The sequence below is a fragment of the Felis catus genome, chromosome A3, assembly GCF_018350175.1.
Source record: "Felis catus isolate Fca126 chromosome A3, F.catus_Fca126_mat1.0, whole genome shotgun sequence".
NCBI classification, from domain to species: Eukaryota; Metazoa; Chordata; class Mammalia; order Carnivora; family Felidae; genus Felis; species Felis catus.
In genome coordinates, this window is record NC_058370.1 from 28,575,161 (window position 1) to 28,593,147 (window position 17,987).

Consider the following 17,987-nt stretch of genomic DNA (forward strand, 5'->3'; position numbering starts at 1 on the left):
CAACGTCACTGATGGGGTGAGGTACAGGTTAGAGAGACGAGGGAACTCCTGGCTGGGGAGGCTGAGAGAGAATGGCAGGTAGGCTGCCTACACTCACATGTTCTAGCTTGAGGGAAATGTGTAAATGTTCCATGCCCAGTTGGATGGCCTAGAACGTGGGTGGACTTGAGGAGAACATGACTGGGGAAGACTGGTTTTCCCAGCAGAACAGATGGATACCTTAATCTCACTGTCTTTAATGGAATTAACTCAGAGAGTAGGAAGAAGCAGGAAACACTGCTTGTCCTCAGAGAATCAGAGAACAGCAGAGGGCAGACCAGGGAAGGATCAAGTGTGAGGAGAGTGAGTCAACCCCTCCAGGACAGCTTTTCCAAACAAGACCTGGGAGTGGGTGGCACACAAGGACCTTCCTGTTGGTCTCATGGTTCCCCAGAAGCCATAGTAGGAGACCACACTCATTCACTCACTTCCTGTGTGGAGGATATGCCTTGACTGCATTGAGGTGATCCTTCAGGGACCTGCCACCAGGCCCCAATGACATTCCAGTTAGAAACGGGGGAGTGGAATTGTGCAGGCTTGTAGAGGTTGCCTCCCTGTGGATCCCTTTGTTTTGGCTCAGGTGATTTTGGGTTTAGGGCGCAAACTCTGCTATGTTGAGATTTTGTCCTGGGTCTGGAAGATAAGATGTGGCTACAAGGGTCAGTGAATGGAAATTGGGTCTCAGGGCATAGGTTAAAAGAGACTCAGTGGATAGCTGTCTTCCCAGGATTATCTCCTCAACTTAGGAAAGCCAGTCATCCATCAAGCTCTCGGTTTTCTCACTTTTGGATCTTGCAGTGCACACTGTAGTTGCATTTTGCCTACCGGATGTCTTCCTACGTGGGAGTTTCCCTTGCCAAATGTCACCAGGTGTTTTTTTTTTGTTTTTTGGTTTTTTTTTGGAGTTGGTTGTCAGGGACCGGTCCACATGACTTGATTCAATATTGGGCACAGGACTGTAGAATGGTCGATCAGTAGGGCCATCTGTAGAATACTACTAGCCTATGGGGTTGTTTGTAGATGAAGGGGCACTGTATCCAGTGTAGAGCAATGATTTGGTGCATGTATATTTTTAAAAGTTGATATTTACAAACCCAGAAGTGCATCAGTCTGTATCACCATTTACATACACGTAGGTGTCTGAACCCGTCACATGCTCATCAGGATGCCCGTTTCTTAATGTGACACAGTAGTAGGTGCCAGAATATCCAGGCAACACATCACTGATGCAGATGGAGTCGTCTGGTTGACCATTGTGTTTTCCACTTGGGTTAGTCTGGGGAGGTGGCTCCCATTGAAACTATAGATTAATTGTCATTCCTGCCCATTCTCCCTGAAGCACAAGATATTCCCTGCTGGGGATAGAGTAGACATGTTACAGCCAAGAATGACAGCATCTCCTGTGTTGACCAACATTAACTTTTCAGTCTGGTTCACCTGGAGCTCTTCACCTGAAGTTCCTGGAAAGAAATTGGGAATCACATACCCTATTTTAGCCCAAGATAGCCTTAGGTTCTTGTACTACGTCAAGGTGGGGTCTCATCACATATTCTTTCAGCAACATGTACTGGCACCGACTGTATGAAAATTACAGATCTCGTTGCCATATGGGATGAAGGGAAGGAAACCAGCATTCAGAGAGGAGGATAGCACTTTCCTTCTGCATCAGGGTATGAGGATGAACTGGAACATGGGAGACACTAAATAAACACTTAGTGGGTGAACTGTGAACTGGCAGACAGCTAAATGGCATTAAGACATGAAGAAAGGGGCAGCAGGGAGCTGACCAAACTGAAATCAGGGTGGTGCGATCAGCCTGCCTGCTTTTGTTTGGCCCTAACAGGATTCATGAATTATATCCCTGGGGTAGTAGACAATCAGGAAGGTGACTGGGTGTGAAACAATGCTTGGGAAGCTCAGCTTTCTGAATTCTCACAGGATTTCCTGATGTGAATTTGAAAAGGAGGGTACAAGGGAGGTTTGCTGAGAGAACAAAGAGAACTGCATTGTTGGGCTTGGTGGTCTCAGTTCAGACCTCCCCAAATACTGGGGAATGTGGAGTTATTGTACGTGGAACTCAGCTCCCTTTGCCTGGGTTCCAAGAAGCAAGATCTAAGGGAGGGTGATAAACAGGACCTCTCCTTTAGCTCTGGCATCCCCCAAATACAGCTTAAGGCTCTGACAGGAGACCACAACTACTCATTGACGTCCAGTGTGGGGAATATGGTTACAGACTGGTTTGTGTGGCCACTCAGGTCCCTGTTGGCAAGCCCAGTCACACTCTAGTCCGTGATGGGAGGTATGTGTAGGCCTGGAGAGACTCATTTTGCTTGGGGCTCCAGAGAGTAGAATGACCTCCTTTCCGTTGAAGAGATAAAGGGCATCTGGGGACAAACCTCATCACTGCTGAGACTTTTTTCTGGATCAGCCAGAAGCTAAGATTTTGGCTGTCAGAGGCAGAAAATGGAAGCGGACTTTAGACATGACAGACACAATAGACACCTTTGTCCCTCACATTGAGTCAGAGAGCCTCCATGGAGGGATTTCTAGGGCAGGGGTGATGAACTTCCTTAGTGTGAGGGAAGTGATTCCTTGGAAATTGTAGCTGAGAAGTTCATTTTCCTTCTTTATTTCTTATTTGGGATGAAAAGTATTTGAATGGATGTCTTCAAATTAAGGGATTGGTTTCTCCAAAACCAATAGATGAGCTTAAAACAAAAGTTCTACCATTTATGTATAAAATATTAAGCATATAAATGAGAAAAGATACTTATTAATATTTGGGCTATTAGCCGATTCCCCTTTCAAGGAGCCATTCCCAGTTCCTGTCCCCAAAGTGAAGATAGAAAAAGTCCAAAGTGAAAAGTCAGCAATATGTGAATTTGAGCAATCTATGAAATGACCCATAAAAACATATTGCCATGTGAAGTGATATTTCTCCAATGAATGACATACTCAAGATCTATTTGTACTAATTTTAAGGAAGTATCTATTATACATATGGCTACATATATATTTATATTATATATATATATATATATATATATATATATATATATATTTAAACTTACTCAACTACTCTTCTTTCAGACTTACCCCCTTTTTTCCTAGAGTTTGTACAAAATAAAAATATTTTAGGTTTACCTTTGTGCCAAAGGGTATTTCTTAATTTGGCAATATTTTAAAAGTTCACCTTATTTAAAAGTTCACCTTATTGGTATTTTTTGGGAAGGAAATTAAAAAAAAAAAAAGAATACTCCTAAATCCATGTGTTTTCCCAACTGTATGTTGAAAGGTTGTGAAAAAGCTTACAGTTTATGAGGATCTGAGGGACCTCAAGACACTAAATTCTCTAATCAAAAGACATAGAGTGGATGAATGGGTATAAAACAAAACCAACTCAATACTTCCTACAAGAGACTTGCTCCAGTTTTAAGGACACACAGAGACTGAAAATGAAAGGATAAAAAAAATTCCGTGTAAATGGAACAACAACAACAAAAAACAGGGGTAGCTATACTCATGTCAGATAAAATAGACTTTAAGCCAAAGATTGACTCTAGTAAGAGACAAAGGTCATTATCTAATGATAAAGGGTCAACCCAACAAGAATTGATAGGTCATTTGTAAATATTTATGCACCCAACACAGGCATACTCAAATATTTAAAGCAAAAATTAGCAGACCTGATGGGAGAAGTAGATAGCAATACAGTAATGGTGGGGAAGTTCGTTATGTTACTTTCAACAATAGATCTATCATCCTGAGAAAAAAATCTATAAAGAGCTTTGGATCTAAACCACATGTTAGACAAGAAGGATTTATCATTTACTCTCAATAAATCTGGTACAGAGGGAAAGTACCTCAGCATAATGAAGCCCATAGATGACAAGCCCACAGCTAACATCGTACTCAACAGGGAATCTTTCCCTGTAAGATTAGGAACAAGACAAGGATGTCCACTCTCATCACTTTTATTCAACATAGTATTGGAAATCTGAGCGAGAGCAATTGAGTAAGAAAGGTATAAAAGGCATCCAAATCGGAAAGGAAAATGTAAAATTGTCACTATTTACAGATGACACGATATTGTATACAGAAAATCCTAAAGACTTTGCCAAAAAACTATTAGAATGAATAAATGAGTTTTGTAAAGCCACGGGTACTAAATCAACATATACAAATATCTTATGTAAGCATAACCAACTATCAGAGAAATTAAGAAAACAATCCCATTTATAATTGTTTCAAGAAGAATAAGATACCTAGGAATAAACTTAACCAAAAAGGTGAAAGATCTATATGCTGAAATCTGTAAGGTATTGATGAAAGAAATGGAAGAAGACATATATAAAGATAGTCCATGCTCATGGATTGGAAGAATTAATATAATTAAAGTACCTATACTACCCAAGTCAATCCACAGATTCAAGGTTATCCCTGTCAATTTTCCAATGGCGTTTTTCATGAATAGAGCAAACAGTCCCAAAATTTGCACAGAACCACAAAAGACCTCAAATAACCAAAGCAAGCTTGAAAAAGAACAAAGTTGGAGGCATCATGCTTCCTGATTTCAAACTGTATTAGAAAGCTACAGTAATCAAAAGAGTATGGTATTGGCATAAAAATAGACAATGGAATGGAATAGGCAATGGAAGGGACAATGGAATGGAATAGAGAGCCCATCCATAAACTTATGCATATGTGGTCAATTACGTTTTGACAAAGATGACAATATACAGCGGGGAAAGAATAGTCTCATCACCAAATGGTGTTCAGAAAAATAGATGGCCACATGCAAAAGAATAAAGCTGAGCTATTCTCTTACACCATGTATAAAAATCAACTCAAAATAAATTAAAGGCTTGAACATAAGACCTAAAGCCATAAAACTAGAAAAAAAAACAGGAAAGAAACTCCTTGACATGAGTCTTAGCAATGTTTTGTTGGATTTGATACTAAAGCAATGGTGACATAAGTAAAAATAGACTAGTAGGACTGAATCAAATGGAAAAGCTTCTGTACAACAAAGGAAACCATCATCAAAATGAAAAGGTAAGCTATCAATGGGAGAAAATATTTGCAAATCTGGTAAGGAGTTAATATCCAAAATATAAAAGGAATTCATACAACTAAATAGCAAAAAAGCCCCAAGCAACAACAACAAAACCCAATAGTACAATTTAAAAATTGGCAGAGGAACTGAACAGACTTTTTTTTTTTTTTCCAAAGAAGACATACAAATGGCCAACAGGTGCATAAAAAGGTATTCAGCATCACTGATAACCAGGGAAATGCAAATCAGAATCACAATGATATCACTTCACACATCTTAGAATGGCTGTCAGAAGACAAGAGCTAACAGGTGTTGGTGAGGATGTGGAGAAAAGAGATTTCTTGTCCATCATTTTTGGGAATGTAAATTGGTGCAGCCACCGTGGAAGAGTACGGAGTGTCCTCAAAAGATTAAAAATATGACTATCATATAGTCCAGCACCATATATATCTTATCATATATCACATATTATACTACCATATAATCCAGCAATTCCACTTCTGGGCCTATATCCGAAGAAAATGAAACCACTATCTTGAAGAGGTGTCTGCACTCCCATGTTCATTGCAGAATTATTTACAATAGCCAAGACCGGAAAACAACCTAAGTGTCCATCAATGGATGAACGGATAACAAAAATGTTAACAGATATCACAATGTATAATGGGATATTAATTAGCCATTAAAAGAAGGAAAACCTGCTATTTGCAACAACATGGGTAGACCTGGAGGTCATTTTGCTGAGATAAGTCAGAGAAAGACACATACTGTGATCTCACTTGTATGTGGAATCTAAAAAAAAACAAACTCACAGATATAGAAAACAGATAGGTGGTTGCCAGAGGTGAGGCCTTGGGGGTGGGGGAAAGAGGTGAGGGTGGTCAAAAGATACAAACTTCCAGTTATGAGTTAACTAAGTTCTGGGGACAAAAAGTTTGTGACTATGTGAAGTGACAGATGTTCACTCAACTTTATTGTAATCATTTTGCAATATATACATATATCAAATCATTACATTGTACCCCTCACATAAAAATGATGTTGTATGTCGACTATATCTTGGTAAAACCGAGCAAAAAACCCTAAACTTATTTCACTTAAAGGATTGCTCTTTATTACATGTCTTTGGCATTAAAGCTTTTAATCACTACTATCACTGTCATTACATGACATCACATGTCATGTTATGAAATGATAATGATAGATATAGTTGCTTCTGTTTGGTCTGTGATTAATAACATTTCAAGTTGCCAGAAAAAAAAATCTATACTGTTTCAAACTAACCTAGGCCAATTTGGTCATGCGTAATTATTGGGTTCTTTTAGATCAGTCATGATAGCCTCGGTTAGTTGGGATAGGAAAAGCCTCTAGATTTCTTCCCCCAAAACGTTGCCACCAAGTCACATATTACAGTGAGAGAGAGATATAATCTGAATTATATCACTCACACAAACATTACTCACTAGATATAAAAACAGTCATATAGCCAGTTTTGCCGACTCAGTGAAGTTGAACCTCTGTGTCCTTTTCCACTGTGTGTTTTTAAAATCATCTTAACCATTTTTAAGAGTACAGTTCAGTACAGTCCATCATTGGAATTATTGGAATAGATCTCCAGAACTTTTTCTTCTTATGAAACTGACACTCTGTAGCCATCAACAACCCCCATTCTCCTCTCCCTCCAGCTCTTATTAACCGTGATTCTGTTTTCGGTCTTGGTGAGTTTGACTACTCTTGATATCTCCTATCAGTATAATCATACAGAATTTGTCTTTATGTGATTAGCACATTCACTTAGCATAATGTCCTCAAGATTCATCCACGTTGTAGCATGTGACGGTATTTTCTTCGCTTTTTCTGTCATTGTTAATAGCAGATAGTTGTTGAGCATCTACTGATTATTAGGCTTGTTCGAGATATTTTTGACCAATGAAAAAAACAGGGGTAAAGAAAACTAACTTTTTAAATAAATTTCTCTGAATTGACAGATTATCCATGCTAAGATATCTTAACTAAGTCTTATATTAAGGTGTCTGCTGTATTTTTAATGTAGTAATTCTTTTTTTTTAAGTTTATTTATTTTGAGAGAGCAAGGGAGTGCACAAATGGGGGTGGGGCAGAGGGAGAGAGGCAGGGGCAGGGAGAGAGAGAGGGAGAGAGGGAGGGAGGGAATCCCAAGCAGGCTTTGTGCTGTCAGCACAGAGCCCCACTTAGGGCTCAAACTCACAAACTGTGAGATCGTGACCTGAGCTGAAGTCGGACGCTTAACTGACTGAGCCACCCAGGTGCCCCTAGGTCGTAATTTTTATGTCTATATTCTACTATATATGCATAGTTTTGTAAAAGTTAATACTTGTAAAATAAATGAGTTCTTTGAAAAACCCAGACAACTTATTGTCAGTCCATCACCAATTCTACTAGCTTGCAAAATCTTCTGCATTTAAAAAATATATTTTATTTTATTTTTATTGTGGCAAAAAACATAAAATTCACCATCTTAACCAGTTTCAAGTGTACAGGGTAGTGTTGTTATTCACACAATTATGCAACAGATATTCAGAACTCTCATCTTGCAAAACGGAAACTCTGTACCCGCAGAATAGCTCTCTTTCTCCCTGTTCTTCCAGGCTATGGTAAGCTTTCTACTTTGTTTCTATGAGTTTTACTATTGTAGGTAGATATCTCATATAAGTGGAATCATACAGAATTTGCCATTTTGTGACTGGCTTATTTCATTTAGTATGATATTCTCAACATTCACCCAACATTTTAGCACGTGGTAGGACTTCCTTCCTTTTTAGGGCTGAATAATATTCCATTGTATGTATACGCCACATTTTGTTTATCATTCATCTATTGATGGGTATTTGGGTTGCTTCCATTTCTTGGCTATTGCAGATAGCGCTGCTATGAACAGGATGTGAAGCTATCTCTTTGAGACCTGGATTTCAATTCTTTTGGATATATACCCAAAAGTGGGATCGCTGGAACATATGGTAGTTCTGTTTTTAATCTTTCAAGGAAATACCTACCAAGGAACATATCATACCATACCATACTACCATATGGACGAGTGTCTTGTCCATAGAGCCTGGCAGTATTATACAGTCCTACCTACATGCACAAGGATTTCAGTTTCTCCGTATCCTCATCAACACTTGTTATTATTATTATTTTTAATAGTAACAAATTCTAATAGATGTGAAGTGATAACTCATTGTGGTGTTGATTTGCTTTTCTCTGATCATTAGTGAAGTTGAGCATCTTTTTCATGGGATAGTTGGCCAGTCACTTTATCATCTTTGGAGAAACATCTTTTCAATTCCTTTGCCCACTTTTTAATTGGTTATTTTGTTGCTATTGGTTTGTAGGAATTATTTATATTTTCTAGGTACTAACCCTTATCAGACACACGATTTACAAATATTTTCTTCCATTCCACAGGTGGCCTTTTTATTCTGTTCATTGTGTCCTTGGGTGCACAGAAAATGTTTAAGTTTGATGGAGGTCTATTTGTGTATTTTTGCTTTTGGTGTCATCCAAGAAATTACTTCCATATCCAACATCTTGAAGATTTTCCCTCATGTTTTCTTGTAGGAGTCTTGCAGTTTTGGGTCTTACATTTAGCTTAGTTAACCTGTTTTGGTTAAATTTTACGTACGGTTGGTGTAAGATAAAGGTTCAATATCATTCTTTTGCAGGTGGATATCCAGTTTACCCAACACTGTTTTTTGAAGAGATTGTCCTTTCCCAGTTGAGTGCTTTTGGCATCCTTGTTGAAGATCATTCAGCCAATACATGAGGGTTTATTTCTGGCTCTCTGTTTTGTTTTATTGGTCCATACGTCTGTCTTTTTGCTGGTACCGCATTGTTTGATTACTGTTTCTTTGCAGTAAATTTTGGGGTTCCTTGAGATTTGCTATGACTATTAGGATGGATTTTTCTATTTCAGAAGAAATTGTCATTGGGATATTGATGGAGATTGCATTGTATCTCTAGATTGCTTTGGGTATTACTGCCATATTAACAATATCGAGTATTACAATCCATGACCATAGGATGTCATGCCATTTATTTGTGTCTTCTTTAATTTCTTTTAGCATTGATTTGTAGTTCTTCGTATACACATCTTTCGCCATCTTGGTTAGATTTATTCCTAAGTTTTTTATTCTTTTTGATGCCATTGTAAATGGAATTAAAAAAAATTTCCTTTTAAATTATTCATTCCATGGAAACAAACTGATTTTGTATCCTGCAACTTTTCTGAATTATTTTATTAGTTATAACAGTTTGTGTGTGTGTGTGCGTGTGTGCGCGCGCGCGCGTAATCTTTAGTGTTTTCTACATATAAAATCAACTATGAATAGAGATACTTTTACTTCTTCCTTTCCAATTTGGATGACTTTTATTTCCTTCTCTTGCCTAATTTCTCTGACTAGGACTTCTTCTTTTTTTTTAATTTTTAAATTTTTATTATTTATTTTTGAGAGAGAGAGACAGAGTGTGAGCAGGGGAGTGGCAGAGAGAGAGAGAGGGAGACATAGAGTCTGAAGCAGCTCCAGGCTCCAAGCTGTCAGCACAGAGCCCAACTCGGGGCTCAAACTCATGCACCACGAGATCATGACCTGAGCTGAAGTTGGAAGCTTAACCAACTGCCACCCAGGCGCCCCGCTGACTAGGACTTCTAATACCATGTTGAATAGAGTGATGTCTGTTCCTAATCTTAGAGGAAAAGCTTTTAGCCTTTCACCATTTAGTATGATGGTAGCTGTGAGCTTTCCACATATGCTATTTACTATATTGAGGTAGTTTTCTTCTATTCCTGTTTTTTACTGATAAAATGATATTGACTTTTGTCAAATGCTTTTTATATCTCAGTTGAGAGGATTATGTGTTTGTGGCCTTCATTCTGTTAATGTGGTATATTACATTGATGATTTTCATATATTGAACCATCCCTGCATTCTGGGAATAAATCCCAGTAGGTCATGGGGTATAATCCTTTTAATATATCTTAAATTTGGTTTGATAGTATTTTATTGAAGATTTTTTGATCAATATTTACCATGTATATGGTCTGTAGTTTTCTTAAATTTTTTTTTTTCTTTTTTAAAATTTTTTTTTTTTTTTTTTTTTTTTTTGAGAGAGAGAGCAAGCAGGGGAGGGACAGAGAATGAGGGAGAGTACACGCGAGAGAATCCCAGGTGGGCTGACAGTGCAGAGTCCATTGTGGGGCTCGAACTCAGGAACCGTGAGATCACGATCTGAGCTGAAACCAGGAGCCGGGCCCTTAAATGACTGAGCTACCCAGGCTCCCCTAGTCTGTAGTTTTCTTGTAGTATCTTTGGCTTTGGTATCAGAGTAATGCTGGCCTCATAAAACAAGTTTGGAAGTGTTTCTTCTTATTCAGTTCTTTGAAAGAGTTTGAGGATTTATGTTAAATCTTCTTTAAATGTTTGGTAGAATTCTCGAGTGAAATTATCTAGTTCTGGGCTATTTGCTGGATAGTTTATGAGAACTGATTTAATCTCGTTACTGGTTATTGGTCTGTTCAGATATTCTATTTCTTCATGACTCAATATTGGTAAGTTGTGCGTTTCTAGTAATTTATTCTAGGTTTTTATTAATTCTAGGTTATCCAATTTATTGAGGTATAGTTGTTCATAGCATTCTCTTATAATCCTTCTTATTTCTGTGGCTTCGATTGTATTGTCCCCTCTTTCATTTCTAATTTTAGTTGAGTCTTCTTTTTTTAATCTAGCGAAGGGTTTGTCAATTGGTCTTTTAAAAAAACCAGCTCTTAGTTTCGTTGAATTTTTAAAATTGTCTATTTTGTTTACCTGTGCTTTAATCTTTGTATTTTCTTCCTCCTGCTTGCTTTGTGTTTAGTTTTTGAGTTGAAAAGTTAGGCTTTTGCTTTGAGATCTTTCTTCTTTTCTTTTTTTTTTCTGGTTCCTCTTTAAAAATTTTATTTAAATTCAAGTTACTTAACATACGGTGTAGTATTGGTTTCAGGAGTAGAACCCAGTGATTCATCACCTACATATAACACCCAGCGTTCATCCCAACAACTGCCCTCCTTAATGCCTATCACCCATTTAACCCACCCTCCCACCCACCTCCTCTTCAACAACCATCAGTTTGTTCTTGGCATGTAAGAGTCTCTTAAGTTTGGTTTCCCTGTCTGTTTTTAGCTTATTTTTCCTTTGCTTCTCCTGTGTTCATCTGTTGTGTTTCTTAAATTCCACATATGAGTGAAATACTATGATATTTGTCTTTCTCTGCCTGACTTATTTTGCTTAGCATCATACACTCTACTTCCATCCATGTTGTTGCAAATGGCAAGATTTCATTCTTTTTCATTGCCGAGTAATATTCCATTTGGTATATGCCAAATCTTTCTTTATCCATTCATCAGTCGATGGGCATTTGGACTCTTTCCATAATTTGGCTATTGTTGGTAACACTGGTATAAACACTGGGGTGCATGTACCTCTTCAAATTAGCATTTTTGTATCCTTTGGATAAATACCTAAGAATGCAATCGCTGGGTTCTAAGGTAATTCTATTTGTAATTTTTTGAGGAACCTCCACATTGTTTTCCAACGTGGCTTCGCCAGTTTATATTCCTACCAACCTCTTTCTAACGTATGCATCTATCACCATAAACTCCCTCTTAGAACTGTTTTTACTGAATCCCTTAAGTTTTGGTATGTTGTGTTTTTATTTGTCAGAAGATATTTTCTAATTAACTTTGTGATTTCTTTTTTGACGCTTCGTTGTTTAAGATTGTGTTGTTTAATTTCTGTGTATTTTTAAATTTTTCCTGTTTTTCTTCTGCTGTTGATTTCTAATTATATTCTATTGTACTCAGAAAAGATACTTTCCACCTTTTAAAATTTGTTAAGACTGTTCTGTGACCTAACATATGTTCTGTCTTGGAGAATGTTCAGTGTGTACTTTGAGGAGAATGTATATTCTGCTGTTGTTGGGTGGAATGTTCTGTATATGTCTGTTAAGTCTAGTTGGTCTGTAGTGTTATTCTGCTCTTCTGTTTCCTCATTAATCTTCCGATTGTTCATCCATTATTGAAAGTGGGGTCTTGAAATCTCCTTCTCTTATTGTGTGTATTTCTCCCTTCAATCCTGTCAATATTCGCTACCAAAATTTAGAGATCTGATGTGTAGTGAATAAATATTTTTATATACTTTTGGTTGAGTCAACCCTTTGATTATGTAATGTCCTCTTTGTTTGTTGTATCAGATTTTTATTTAAAGTGTATTTTATCTGGTATCAGAATAGCCACATATACTCTCTTTTGGTTATCATTTGAATGGAACATCTTTTTCCCTTCTTTCATTTTCAGCCTCTGTATGTTCTTAGATGTAAAGGGAGTCTCTTATAGATAGCATATAGCTGGATCCACATTTTCAAAAAATCAGTTAGCCAATTTATGTCTTTTTATTAGGGAGTTTAGTCCATTTAAATTCAAAGTAATTACTAATAGGGAAGGACTTAACTATAGTCATTTTGTTTAGTGTTTCCTGCATACCTTGTACCTTTTTTGCCCTTTCTTTCCTCTCTTACTGCCTTCTTTTGTTTTTCATTGATTTTGCAGTGGAATCCTTGGATTTCTTTTTCATTTTGTTTTGTCTGTATTTATAGATCTTTTCTTTGTGGTTACCATTGCAAAAATACCTTAAAGTTATAACAATCTATTTTATTTTATTTTATTTTATTTTTTTAATGTTTATTTATTTTTGAGAGAGAGACAGAGAGAGAGAGAGAGAGAGAGAGATAGAGACAGAGACAGAGACAGAGAGGAGAGAGAGAGTGGGATGAGGAGGAGCAGAGAGAAGGAGACACACAGAATCCGAAACGGGCTCCAGGCTCTGAGCTGTCAGCAGAGCCCAACACAGGGCTCGAACTCATGAACTGCGAGATCATGACCTGAACTGAAGTCAGATGCTTAACCGATTGAGTCACCCAGGCACCCCTACAACAATCTATTTTAAACTGATGGCAATTTAACTTCAATTGCATACAGAAATGCCACCACTTACATCTCCACCACCCCAACTTTGTTACTGATATCACAAATTACATGTTTATATATTGTATACTCAATATAGATTTATAGCTTTTTGTTTTTCTCACTTAAATTCTGTACAAGAATTAAGAGTGAACTTATGCACCAAAATTACAATAATACAGATTACTGTGTTTGTACATGTATTTTCCTTTTACTGGAGAACTTAATAGTTTTGTATAGCTTCATTTTGCTGTCCAGTATCCTTTCTTTTTTAAAAAAAAATTTTAAATGTTTATTTATTTTTGAGAGACAGAGAGACAGAATGAGTGGGGGAAAGGCAGAGAGAGAGAAGGAGAGACAGAATCTGAAGCAGGCTCCAGGCTCTGAGCTGTCAGCACAGAGCCCGACGCGGGGCTCAAATTCATGAACCATGAGATCATGAACGGAGCCAAAGTCGGACGCTCAACCGACTGATCCACCCAGGCGCCCCTGCTGTCCATTATCTTTTTACTTAGACTTGAAGGGTTCCCTTTAGCATTCTAATAGGGAAGCTCTAGAGGTAATGAACGCTTTCTATATTTGTTTAATTGGGGAAGTCTTAATATCACTTTCATTTTTGAGGGACAGTTTTGTTAGATATAGTATTCTTGGTTGACAGATTTGTTCTTTCAGCAATCTGAATATATCATTCCATTGCCTTCTGGGCTGCATGGATTCATCCAAGAAATTCACTAATGATCTTACAGAAGCTCCTTTTTATGTAATGAGCTGCTTTTCTCTTGATGCTTTCAAGTTACTCCCTTTGTCTTTGACTTTCAATTGTTTGATTATAATGTTTCTCCTTGTGGGTATTTTTGGATTTATCCTGGTTGGAGTTATTTGAATTTATATGTCAATTTATTTCTTCAGATTTGGAAAGTTTTGGGGCCACTTTCCCCCAAATAAATTGTCTGCTTCTTTCTCTCTCTCGGGATTCCTATAATGTGTATATTGGTCTGTTTGATGGTAACATAAATGTTTTAGGTTGTCTTCACTTTCTTAACTCTTTTGTCTTCTGTGACTCAGTGATTTCAAGTGAATTGTGTTAAGGTTCTCTGGTTCTTTCTCCTACTTCATCAAGTCTGCTGTTTAACCCCTCTGGTAAATATTCAATTCACTATTGTATTTTTGAGGTCCAGAATTTGTTAGGTTCTTTATTACAGTTTTTGTTGTTGTTGTTGTTGATATTCTCATTTTGTTCATATGTTGTTTTCTTTTTTTCATATGTTGTTTTCTTGATTTCATTTCATTGGTTATCCATGTTCTCTTTTAGTATATTGAGTAGCTTTAACATAGTTGTTTTGAGTTATTTGGCAGGAAGTCCAGCCATCTGAGTTTCTTAAGGGGGTTGGCTTCTGGAGTTTTATGTTTTTCATTTCATTGGGCCATGTTTTCCTGGTTCTTTTTGTGTTTTTTTTTTTTGCTCTTTTTTTTGGGATTTGGGCATTTGAAAAAACCATGTTTGCATCCTCCCCCAAATTCATATGTTGAAATTCTACTCCCCAAAGGTGATGGTATTAGTAGGTGGAGCTTTCAGGAGGTGCTTAGGTCATGAGAGTGGATGCTTTATGAATGAGATTAGTGCCTTATAAAAGAGACCCCACAGAGGTCCCTAGCCCCTTTTACCATGTTAAGCCACAATGAGCCTCACCTGACCATGCTAGTGCCATAATCTTGAATTTCCAGCCTCCAGAACTGTAGGGAATAAATTTCTATTATTTATACGCTACCCAGTCTAGTATTTTGTTATAGCAGCCTGAATGGACTAAGATAACCACCGTTTTATGGACTGGCTTACTTCCTCAGTCAGCCTGGCAAGAAGTTCTGGGACCTTTCAAATGTTTTCTGGGGATGTAACTTCTCTGGGCTTGTGTATGGTTTTTTAGCTGCCTCAAATTCTCTAAGCAGCTTGCCTTTTCTTCTCGAGAAATCACAGTCTCTTATTCTCCCTGGTGTCTTCTTGTGGAGCTGCATAACGTGTGTAGCTCTAATAAGCCATTTTGATGGTCTCTGTTTTCAGCACTTCTAACCTGCACTGCTGTTCCTTTTAGTGCACTGAATCAGATGAGACAGAAACCATCCCCTCAGGCAGCCCCCAGACAATCCAGAGTGTTTGATGTATGATCTGTTCTGTTTCCATCCTGAGGGTGAAACATGTATGGGAGGTTTCCTCCTTAACTGTGCCCTATACCAGGTTGGGGGTGGGGTATGAGTATACAAAACATCGCAAACTTTACTACAGCTTTCACTGGAATCCCTTCCTGGTTTTCCATTGGTCTGGGGGCTGCTGCTTCTCAGCATAGATGGTTGTTGTTTGGTTGTCTCCATGGGAGAGGAAGGCTTGGGGACTTCCTAGTCTGCTCATCTTGCTGATGTCACTACTTTAAATGATTAACAACAATTTCTTTTCACCAAAATTTTTTTTCTGGGAGTAGAGGCACAGAGCTCCTCACACTGTCATACCACTCACATAGGACTATTTCTGTTTTAAACCCTGAAGTTTGTGACAATTAGTTATAACAACTACAGCAAACTTATACTCAGCTCAGTATTTCAAAACTGTATGTATATATGCTTTTTATTTATTATGTAGAAATGGTGTAAATTAATACATTTCTGACTCTTTGGCTTTTAACAGGGAGATTGAACTCATTCACAGTATTTTTTCGGTAAATTATCTTTATGCACATCCACACCCCCACTCTAACTTGAGTCTTCTTATTAGGAAGAAGATAAAGTCATAAACCCAAGGATTATGGGAGTAAGAGATCAGAGTTCTGTTAACCGTTGTGACTTTAGGCAAGCCCAGTCTCTGGGTCTCAACTTCTTAATATGTTACATGAAGGGTTTGGACCTTGGTGGGGACACATGTCGTCTGTTGGACATTCATTTCATTGGGTTGATGGATTCCCTACCTAGCACCTTCTTTCCTTTGTAATAATGGGTAAGTGGAAGGCACAGGAAAGGCAATTTCAAATGATTCTCTGGGATTCATTTGTGGAAGCTGGGAAGAAGAAGCTCTCTTCCCATCCTGGCCGCTGAGATGACGTAATGAATGTCAACATTTATCCCTTATCCCTTCCATTATACAGATAAGGCCTGTGTGCATCAGGAGAGACAAAGCCAGGCAGAGATGAATAGAGATGAGAGAATTTAAAAGAATAAGATTCTTGGTGGCCCTGAGTCCTTAGTCCTAAAGCTCTGCCTTGGATGCCGGGAGGAACCTAGAATCCTTCTCAGCTACTGGATCACTTTAAACCAATATTTTGGGTTCTTATTTCTTGTAAGGAAAGGCTCTTCACTAATAGGTAAAGTGAAGAGAGAGAGCCCAGACCAACCTCACCTCTTTCTCCTACTCTCTGTACCCCTGATTCCTCTGGAGCCCCAGTTTTCACATGAGTCCAAAAAGGACAATCCCTCTTCTACTCAAGTTGCTATGTAGGTGAAGACAGTAGTATGGGAAAGGTAGATCCTTGATATATAGTAGATGCCCCCAAAATAGTAGTATTGTAGTATCACCAATATAATCATTTCTCAGGCTGGGTATTACTCAGAGCTCAGAGAGTATCACAAAATAGAAAAATAAAATTAAAAAGTAAGGCTTTAGGAACAGAAAAAAACCATGATTTGAAATCGTACTTTAGTGCTCCGTGGACATGGGAACTTTATCACCTGGCATCCCTTAGGACAGTGCTAACTTTCAGCAAACTGGCTTAACAAGGAGATGTTTTCTCTCCCATAACCGGAGGTCCAGAAGTGGGGTTGGAACCAGGAACAATATGGCGGTGCAATGTCGTCAACCCACATTCTTTATATCTTTGCGCTTCTCTAGAGCAGATTTTTCCTCAACTTGGTTCCCCTCATGGCCATAAGATGTCTCTCAGGAGCACCTGGGGCAATATGACTGCTTGTTCCTAGCCAACAGGAGAGAGAATTGCATTAGTTTCCCAGATTTCTCTGCAAGTCTGTTCTTTTCTCTTAGGGACACAAACTGGCTTAAGACGGTCTCATATTTGAGTTAATCACTGGTAGGGAGTCATGAAATTACCCTTAACTGGTTTAGTCTAGGCTATTGGGGGTGGGTTGAATATTGGGATGTCAACCAAAATGTCCTTCATCACTCAATTGACCTTTCTGAATCCGTTTCTTCTCCTGTAAAACACTTAATTCGCAAGTTGCCGAGAGAATGACGGAAGAATGTATATTGCACCTTCAAGAATATTTAGCATAATCTAGTTGTTCGATGAGTAGAGGACTCGATTAACTGAGATAGCAGCCCATAACAGGGGAAGGAAGAGACAAACTTACTAGTCACAAACACCTCAGTGCCCGGACCTGACTGGAACTCCAGGTCGGGTTGCCCCTCCTTGAACTTCACGCAGTAGTAGGTGCCGGCGTCTGCAAGAGAGATTTCACTGATGTGGATGGAAAAGTCTGTGTTGCCAGCTTTGGTGGTGCGTCCAATTTCTTTTACTCTGGGAAAGATGCCTCCTTTGAAATTGTAGATTAATTCCCGGTGTGGCCCAGTTCCCTTGAACCATAAGACAGGTCCTTTGGGGAAGGAATCTGGTACCCTGCAACTCAAGGTGACTGTGTCTCCGGTCGATACAGTCTGTGTCATCTCAGCTTGTTGCACCTGGAATAGCTCATGGGAGGCTCCTGCAAAGAAACTCAAAATCATTTCTTACTTCCCATGCTCTGACCTGGAGAGGATGGGAGAGAACTTGGATCCAGATCATGGTCGGACCTCATTCATTAATTAGTTCTTTTAATGCCACATGGGAGCACGCACACGCTGAGTTTAGAGGGGCCTCTGCAAGT

At 38.4% G+C, this 17,987-nt stretch overlaps 1 protein-coding gene across 4 annotated transcripts in view; it reads right to left on the bottom strand.

Moving 5' to 3' along the window:
• Positions 1-17,987, bottom strand: part of LOC101086051 (signal-regulatory protein beta-1) — a 48,038-nt gene that overhangs the window by 22,379 nt on the left and 7,672 nt on the right. Inside the window, exons 4-5 of one of the 4 annotated variants that reach the window (XM_045053798.1) lie at positions 17,475-17,825; positions 16,787-17,080 (exon numbers count right to left, since the gene is read on the bottom strand). The exons of 2 other annotated variants lie outside the window; for them this stretch is intronic. In XM_045053798.1, the coding sequence (XP_044909733.1) occupies positions 16,995-17,080; positions 17,475-17,825 (437 nt within the window). In that variant the 3' untranslated portion in view covers positions 16,787-16,994. Of the gene's footprint in view, positions 1-16,786; positions 17,081-17,474; positions 17,826-17,987 lie in introns of those variants that run through there. One more of the 4 variants, XM_045053799.1, reaches the window with a different exon arrangement.